Consider the following 9,603-nt stretch of genomic DNA (forward strand, 5'->3'; position numbering starts at 1 on the left):
GCGCCCGGGCTCTTTTAGCCATTCTAATAGGTGTGCACTGGTGTCTTATTGTGATTTTGATTTATGTTTCCCTAAGAGCTAATGATGCTAAACGTATTTCCATGTGCTTATTGCCATTGCTAATCCACTTTGGCAAAGTGTTTGTTCAAATCTTTTGTTCATTTAAAAAAAACATCGTTTTCTTCCTGCTGAATTTTGAGAGTTCTTTGTACATTCTGGGAACAAGTCCTTTGCCAGAGGTTATTTACAAATATTTCCTCTCCATCCTTGGTTTATCTTTTCATTCCCTTAATAGGGTCTTTTGCAGAGCGAAACTTCACATTATTATTATTATCATTAGTAGTAGTAGTAGTAGAGATGGGGGTCTCACTATCTTGCCCAGGCTGGTCTTGAACTTCTGGCCTCAAGTGATCCTCCCATCTCGACCACCCAAAATGCTGGGATTACAGGCATGAACCACCTACTGAGCCCACTGCAGAGCAAAACTTGAAATTTTTTTTTTGAGATGGAGTCTCGTTCTGTTGCCCAGGCTGGAGCACAGTGGCAGCATCATAGGTCACTGTGGCCTTGAATTCCTGGACTGAAGGGATCCTCCCACCTCGGCCTCTTGAGTAGCTTGGACTCTAGGTGTGTGCCACTGTGCCCAGATAATTTTTTCTTTTCTTTTCTTTTTTTCTTTTTTGTAGAGATGGGGTCTTGCTATGTTGCCCACGTTGATCTTGAACTCCTGGCCTCAAGTGATCCTCCTTAACCAGCTGTTGGCTTATTGCTGATTCTGTATGCTGGAGAACAGCCCCCAAAACCTACTGGTGATTGTTCTCAAGCTCGTACCTTAGATAATGCTTTAATAATTTACTCCAGTTCTGTATCGAGTCAGCTGTTTTCTGATGATGCAGTATATTGCAGGGCCAGTGAATTTTGAGGTCATGTGCCCATCACTGCAATTCCATTTTCATACAATTGATCTTGTGTTTGGAGCAAATGATGTATAGATTCCCATGTCAGTCAATCCAGCATTCTGTCAGCCCCCTCGGATAGTGGTGGTGGCCGAAGCATTATATACTGGAAGGTATTGAGTATGATAACAAACCACTGTATCCTTTGGGTTGACATGGGTCTGATGTGCTGAACTTGCTAAGTGACTGCTTGGTACCTTCTCAAGGGATGGTACCATATTGAAGGCTTAGAACTGGTCCTGGGCCCAACAGATCATGCATTCAAAAGCAGCAGTAGCTGGATCAGCCATCCCCATAGGGTGACCAAGCTTTGGAGCCCATGTAAAACCTCCTTCCCTTGTAGCTACTCATTCATGAGCCTCTTGTGAGCACACAGTGGGGTGGGAGGTGAGCACCGTCTCTGCCTCGGAGGGTGAACTTGAGTGGGCATGGATGGAGCGCACAAAGCTCTGCATGCTTCCGTCCACTCTCGTAAGTCTGTCCACGTGCTTCTCCCTCGGACCGCCTGAGGAAGAAGGTGGTTCTGTTCCTTCCAGACCTTGTAAGGCCAAGCCACTTATGACTGCCCACCGTTAGCTCAGGACAGTTCTACGTCATGAAGCAAAATGAATGAAACAGCTGTGGTACAGCGTGAGCTACACTGCAAATTCATTCATGGTGTAGTCTTACTAAACATTTCTTTTTTTGGGGGGGGGCAATTGTCCCCATCTTTTTTCCTTTTTAATTAATTAATTATTTTTTTTGGAGACCGAGTCTCTCTCTGTCACCCGGAATAGAGTGCCACGGCTGGCTAATTTTTTCTGATTTTTTTTAGCTACCAGGCTCATGTTTTCTATTTTTAGTAGAGATGGGGTCTCGCTCTTGCTGGTTTTGAACTCCTGAGCTCAAGCGATCCTCCTGCCTTGGCCCTTGGCCTCCCAGAGTGCTAGGATTACAGGCGTGAGCCACCTCACCCCTGCCTTTTGTTTGTTTGTTTTTATTTTTTAGAGATGGGCGGGGTCTCTCACAAATGTTGCCCAGGCTGAATTTGAACTCCTAGGCTCAAGTGATCCTCCCATCTCAGCCTCCTGATTAGCTGGGATTACAGGCATGCACCACCATGCCTGGCTAATTTTTTCTATTTTTAGTAGAGACAGGGTCTCTGCTGTTGCTCAGGGTGGTCTCGAACTCCTGACCTCAAGTGATCCTCCCACCTCAGCCTCCCAGAGTGCTAGGATTACACGTGTGAGCCACTGCACCGTCCTCAAACATTTCTAATTTGAATCCTATTATGTCTTCAGGCCTAACTTCCAGTCTGTAAGAGACTATACAAAGGAACCAGCTAAATGTCACCCCAAGAAAGCAAAACTCTATGAGTTATGCTATGCGGAGAATGAAACACAGGATTCAGGCTAATTGAGTGAGATGACGTTATGTTTGCAGTTGTGGGTTAACTAGGGTTTTTAGGTACACAGTGCTAAAGCGGACTGTGGACAGTGTACGCAGAGAATGCATTTATTGACATGCAGAATCTTCAAGCCTATCCTTGTCCATTGCTTCAGAAGGAGAACTCTAGGCAGATGCATCTGAATGGCCAAGTCTTGGCCACCAGAGCTGCCGTGACAGCAGCAAAAATACAAATATGGATGAGACAAAAGCAGCTCCACCAAGAGTCATTGGATGGACACAACATAGTCAGGAAAATGGTCATCGCCACTTTCTGGGTTGGGTGGCATTGGAAGCAGTATTTTTTCTGCTGAAGGGGTGCGGTTGACACTGTTTTGTTGGGACTGAGAAAGAGTTGCTAGAGATTTTAGGGTCAGAGGGCGCTTTGGCTGTATGTGGGTAACTTTTTGCAGTTGTCAGATGTGGGAACTACGGTTATTAATAATTCAGAGTTGAGTAAGTTTGAGGAGTCTACTTGTTGGCTAGGATTGCGCATCCGTTGTGCTGACTCTTGAAATTAATCATCGCAGGACGCTGCCATAGCAAAGGGCCACAGCCTGGGTGGCTTAGGCAACAGAGATCTGTTTTCTCATAGTTTTGGAGCTAGAAGTCCAAGACCAAGGTGCTGGCAGGTTTGGCTAAGTTCTTTCTCCTTGGCTTGCGCTGGCTGGCTGGCTGCCTTCCTGCTGTGTCCTTGCGTGGTCTCTTCCATGTGAGCCCGGACGACTCTGTCCAAATTTCCTCTTCTTGTGAGGACACCAGTCAGATTGTATTAGGCTCCACTCTAAAGATCTCACTTTAACTCAATGACCTCTTTTAAGACCTATCTCCAAATAGGGTTACATTCTGAGGTACCTGAAATTAGGGCTTCAGTATGAATTTTGGGGGGACACAGCTCAGCCCCTGACAGGTGGCCATCTCTGCTCCCACCTCCTGGCAGAGAGCCAGCAAGGTGTGTTAGAAAGATCAGAGGGGCCACACACGGAGGTGCCGTGGGCTCCTTCCTTTATCTCCTCTCTTGCTCCTGTCCTGGTGGATTTTCATCATCATTTGAGATTTTCAACAAATCTCAACAGCTTCTCTTCCTTCCACCCTCCCCTTTCAGACTGAGTCATTCCGAGTTTTGTGAATATATTTTCCCAAACATTTCTGAATGTATGTGCCGTCCTTTATCTCTGATGTCATAGTCTTAAGCCAAACCATGGTTTTCCTTCTACTATTGCAATAGCTACGTAACCTGTTCACACTGTCCCCAGTCTACTTATCATCTAACGTAGTCTTTATACTTCGTGACACAAAACTCAGATGTGCTCAGGATTCTCTTACTTAAAATTCTTAAACATTTTTAAAAAAATTAACATTATTTTAAATTGGCAAATCATAATTGCATACATTTATGGAATATGATATGATGTTTTAATAAAACCCTCCAGTTCTTTCCAACGAGCATACAAAGAAGGCCCTTCATGATCTCCTAACCTCTTCCCAGAATTATCTTAATTCCCCAAGGCACTTTCTTCTACTCATATGAGGAAATATTAAACGCCTAAACAACACAACAGAAAGAAAGAAAAATGTGTGAGTTGAAGATATATACTCACAAAATAAAAAAATTAATACTTACAGGAAAAAATGTAGGAGAACACCTTTGAGACATTGGTATTGAGAAATTCTTTCTGGTAACATAATGAAAAACACTGGAGGCAAGCGTCAGGAAACTTTCTACTGTGCTTCTAACAGAAAATACAAATGGATGAAAGGAGAAGCAACAAGGAAAATGTATTTTTAATGCGTAAGACTGACAAAGGATTAATAATCAGAAAATGTTAAGAATGTACCAAAAATAAATAGCACAGAAAAAAAATTGTCAGAATATATAACTATACGGTTGATGAAAGAGGAAAACCAAATGTTCCATAAACATTTAAAAAGTTGTTGAAGCCCACTAGTCATCTGGGAAATGCAAATTAGGATGACAATGAGATATTTTATGCTCAGAGTGTTGCAAAACGTAATTAAATGTCTGAAAATACTAATATTTGGAAGTAGCTAGAGCAACTGGAATTATTATGCCTTGTCGATGGGAGAATAAATTGGTCTGAAACTATTGAAGAAAAATTTGGCAACATCTAATCCAGATGAAGATGAGTGAATCGTCCAGTTCGCTTCAAGATGTGCATTTTAGAAATCTCTTGTCTTTGTGCACATCATGTCCATCAAGCCAGTGCTTTAAATGGTGGGAAAATTGGTGGGAAGAAACCCGGAGTCATTGGTGGGAGGACAGGTAACTAAATTATGTCATAGGTCTGAATACTCAATCCCAAACTAGTCTGCATACACCAACACGGACAAAGCCCCAATATAAAATGCTGAGTAGAAATATAAGTCAATGAATGCATTACAACATATGTCATTTATATACATTTTTTTTTTTTTGAGACAGAGTCTCACTCTGTTCCCTGGGCTAGAGTGCCTAGCTCACAGCAACCTCAAACTCCTGGGCTCAAGCGATCCTCCTGCCTCAGCCTCCCAGTAGCTGGGACTACAGGCATGCGCCACCATGCCCGGCTAATTTTTTCTATATATTTTTAGTTGTCCAATTAATTTCTTTCTATTTTTAGTAGAGACGGGATCTCACTCTTGCTCAGGCTGGTCTCGAACTCCTGAGCTCAGACGATCCGCCCGCCTTGGCGTCCCAGAGTGCTAGGATTACAGGCGTGAGCCACCGTGCCTGGTCTATATACATTTTAAAAGCCTGCGTAGGACAGGCGTAGTAACTATTTCTTATTTTTACAAAAAATTTTTGGACACTTTTTTGGATAATATATTATTTTTATAGCATTCTATATGCTTGAAATGTTACAAACATTTAAAAAAGTCTGGGATGCCATGACATGCGTGGGGGTACCATGGTCATTTTTAACAAGGAAGTCGAGTCAAAGAGACAAAGATTTGATATTTTAAGGCTCCAGGATGAAATAATAAATTTTCTGCCATGACCCCCCTGTCACACACATGTACAGGGACAGGAGGACAAATATCAGTATCCATATGAGATCCAGGATTTTTTGGACGTTATTCCCAAGGGAACAACTCTCTAGGAAGATCTGCCATCTTCTCCTTGAATAGTTTATCAAAGGCTTCAGCTTGGGCCACTGAGAAGTAATTTTTCCAGTCCCCAGTTACGCCTGGAAAACGTGAAACAGAGACTGAGGTCAGATGGAGGGGTAAGTCTTAGGACCCCAACACATTTCTTCAAAAGGTCTGTTGCTACCGTCCACCCGTCATGGACATTGTAGCTAATACAGCAGAATGACCAACGGTTCCTGGGTGGGCCCTGATACCGCCTGGCAACATACCATTCACACTGTACCTGCCTGGAAACAATTTCCTATCTTCCCTTTCCCAACCCATCACCTTTTTTTGTGAGTCAGAGTCTAGTTTTGTCACCCCGGCTAGAGTGCAGTGGCATCATGACAGTTCACTGCAACCTCAAACTCCTGGGCTCAAGCCATCCTCCTGCCTCAGCCTCCCAAGTAGCTGGGACTACAGGGGCGCACCACCACGCCAGGCTAATTTTTCTATTTTTAGTAGAGACGGAGTCTCGCTTTTGCTCAGGCTGGTCTCGAACTCCTGATCTCCAGTGATCCTCCTGCCTCGGCCTCCCAAAGTGCTAGGGGTGAGCCACTGTGCCTGGCCCAAATTTCCTCTTCTTTTAGGGTTGCCAGTCGTATTGGGTTAGGGCCCAACCTATAAGCCTCATTTTAACTTAATTACTTCTATTCAAAGGCATTATACCCAAATGTGATTACATTCAGAGGTTCTGAAGGTTAGGACTTCAACATATGAATTTTGGGAGAACACCATTCAGCCCATAACACTCTGCCTTCTGCACCCCCACTTCCATGTCCTCCTCACATGCAAAATACATGCACCCCATCCCAACAGCCCAAAAGTTTTAAGCCATTCCAGCATCAACTCGAAGTCCAAAATCTCATCTAAATATCACCTAAGTCTCACCAAGGCATGAGTGAGACTTGAGGTCTGATTCATTCTGAGGCAAAAGTCCCCTCCAGCCGTGGACCTATGAAACCACACGTGTTACCTGCTTTCAAAATACAACAGTGGGACAGGCATAGGACAGACATTCTCAGTCCAAAAGAGAGAAATTTGAAAGAAAAAAGAGGTCATGGGTCCCCAGCAACCCAAAACCTAGCAGGGCCAATTCCATGAGATTTTAAGGCTCGAGACTAATCTTTTTGGTCTCTGCCCTTCTGGCCAACTGGAGCGACAGTGGCCCTGACCTGCTCGAGGTCTTTTGAAGCATTTACTTTTTTTTGTTTCATGGATCACTGTCCCAGATATATTTGAGCTGTAGGATTTTGGAAAAACGGATTCTTTAACTCCATGCAATAGACATTTTCATTCATCTTGAGCCCAAGGGTAGGGACATGATTAAGCTTTTATCACAAGGGGCCTTATGATATCTGATAGCAAAGTCTCTCCTCTCTCCTTCTTCCAGCTGAGTCATTCCTTCATACACGTCTTTGTTAAGGATAGTTCTCTACGCTTACTCATCGGTGGGGTAGCCCCTACACGACCACCCCTAATTCCTTCCTCCTTCCCCAGGTCAATCCTGGCCTGCGAGCCTGGCGGGAGGAGCTCCTGAATCTGGCCGCTACTTGTGGAGTGGACACCCTCCTATGTCAGATTCGCAGGAGAAAGAATCTAAATGACTTCATAACAGTCAGATAACCATCCCAGGATGGATCAACTATCTCCAAGCGCCTGCAGCCCGCATCAGTACCGTGAAAAGAGACTCCCCGATCAGGGCGCATGAGACATTCTCTGGGTCATGAGCAATTTAAGTGGACACATTCCAACACTCCTTCATCTCAACCATTAGGGCCCCGTTTTAAGCACAAGAATGCCCTCTACGTATTCTGATACATTTTGAAACCAGAGCATTTTCTTTTACCTTTTCTCATAAGTGGTTCTTTGTGAACTATGTAAGTATCACTCAGGAGGGAAAAATTGGACATCTTGTTTTCTTTCATGACCTGAAAGGAACTATTCTTGATGACTGAGTTAAGTTCTTCTGGTTCCATCTTCTTACCCAGGAATTGACAGATCTTCTCTATGGTTCTTTCTGTGTCCTGAAAGAAGAAAAAACAAGGGAGAGGACATGAAAGAGAAAATAAGATGAGAAGGAGGAGACTACAGAATGAGGAGGAGGAGGGGGAAGAAGAAGAGAGGAACCAGATATAGAAGGGAGAAGTGGTTGAGTTGGACACACCTAGGAGAAAGAAAGAGAAAACGGTAAAGAAGAGAGAGCACAAAGTATGTAAAAGGTGCAAGGTTCGTCATGGATTTCCCGGTGTGGCTGAGTTTAGGGTAACCTAACAGTAAGAGACAGGGTCTAGGGTTTCTAAAGAGACTTTGAGAAAGGCTTCTGGACAATGATTAGTCTTACGCAAGGAGAGGTTCGGGGAGAACTTGACTAAGATTTAAGGAATTGATTTCAAATCTTGTCTGTGCCATCAAACGATACACTGTTTCTCATAACTAACATTTGAATAATACGTAGAGTTTTACGATATCTTCTTGTATATGATCTCAATAATTATAATAGTACTTGGTAACGAGATCCTGGGAGATTATGATAAGAAAATAGATTTTTATACCAGAAAGACTTTGCTTTGAATCATAGACCTTTCTTTTAGAACTGTAATGCTTTAAAATTTATTTCATGAGCCCCAGTTGTTATCTAACAAGAGGACACGCAACTGTGGAAAGAGCTAACATGAGAGTTGAGCGTGTGAGTTGAGAGGAAACTTACAGGAAGTTACGGGATCATGTACCTGAGGTAGCTAAACTTGTTACAAAAGGCTTCTTGATTAAAGTGGAATTCATGCTGAGACCACCTAAGATTGGACAGAGGTAGCCAGAGGAAGGTGATGGGAAGTAATGTTTCTCAGATGGAAGGAAAATCCAGTGTTTATGTTATTTTCTCTTTTCTCCACGATACCACTAATAGGTCAAGTTCTTTTAATTAATACAATGGTTCTAATCACCCTTACTGGCTCTGAGCATCACCTGTCAGCTTTTCCTGTCCATCACTCAGAATATTTACATAGATTGATTTCATGCCTTCATTTCTCTTCTTATCTGTCAAGCTGAGACGTCAGACAGTTGGACACATTTCTGGAACCGAACTGTTTCTACCCAGTTCTGTCTCCCTCCCCAGTGCCCTCTCAACACTAGGTTAGCAGCAGCCCCATGAGTCCTGCCCACACAAACTTTTACAACCACCAGGGCCAGCGTAAGCCATTGTACTCTGCCCGAATGCATGGAAAAAGCCCTTCTAGATGTTTTAAGAAGATAAAATAAACAAGAACACGTGAAGAAAGAACACGAAGCTTGAGAAGGGTCAACCAGAACTAGGGCAGTAAAGACCAGGGAGCTAATCTCACTCTTAGTGACTCTTCATGAAGCTAAATTTTGACTGAGAAGGTGGAATGGAGACACAGGGAAATGGAGGGAAGTTAGAGGAAGCGTTGGTGGTGAGAGGCTGTGTACCGACTGTTACAACGATGGTTACCCATTTCAGCTCTTCGTAACTCAGCATCAGGAAGTTTCCCCTCTCTCTCATGGACACCCAGCCATGAACGTGGTCAAACCATGACCCATATATCACTGCATCGGGGGAGGCAGAAAGACAGATGGGTTAATCCAATCTATTATGTTCACTCCCCTACCAGCTTGATCAAGATATAACTGGTGCAGTAAACTTGTATATATTTACAGTGTACAACATGATATTTTGATGTATGTATACATTGTGAAATGGCAAAATTGAGCTAATTAACATAGTCATCACCTCACATATTTACCATTTTTTGGGTGGTGAGAACATTGAAGATCTACTCGCTTATCAATTTTCAAGCATATAATATCATTAACTATAGTCAACATGCAGTACAGTAGATCTGGGGAATGTAATCATCTTGTCTAACTGAAACTTTGTACCCTTTGACCAATGTCTCACTAATCCCACCCTCCCCCCGACCCCTGTTGACCTCCATTCTACTCTCCGATTCTATGAGTTCAGCTTTTTAAAGATTCCACATACAAGTGAGATCATGCCTTCTTTGGCTTTCTGTGACTGGCTTATTTCACTTAGCATAATGTCTCCCAGGTTTACCCTGTCTTACATGGACAG

At 43.3% G+C, this 9,603-nt stretch overlaps 1 protein-coding gene across 1 annotated transcript in view; it reads right to left on the reverse strand.

Moving 5' to 3' along the window:
- Positions 1–5,207: 5,207 nt before the first annotated feature.
- SULT2A1 (sulfotransferase family, cytosolic, 2A, dehydroepiandrosterone (DHEA)-preferring, member 1) overlaps positions 5,208–9,603 on the reverse strand; it is a 12,283-nt gene continuing 7,887 nt past the window's right edge. Inside the window, exons 4-6 of the mRNA XM_012653482.1 lie at positions 8,983–9,077; positions 7,360–7,537; positions 5,208–5,569 (exon numbers count right to left, since the gene is read on the reverse strand). Of these exons, the coding sequence (XP_012508936.1) occupies positions 5,457–5,569; positions 7,360–7,537; positions 8,983–9,077 (386 nt within the window). The 3' untranslated portion in view covers positions 5,208–5,456. The remainder of the gene's footprint in view (positions 5,570–7,359; positions 7,538–8,982; positions 9,078–9,603) is intronic.

This window comes from Propithecus coquereli, unplaced genomic scaffold (genome assembly GCF_000956105.1).
Source record: "Propithecus coquereli isolate 6110/MARCELLA unplaced genomic scaffold, Pcoq_1.0 Scaffold42, whole genome shotgun sequence".
Taxonomy (NCBI): Eukaryota; Metazoa; Chordata; class Mammalia; order Primates; family Indriidae; genus Propithecus; species Propithecus coquereli.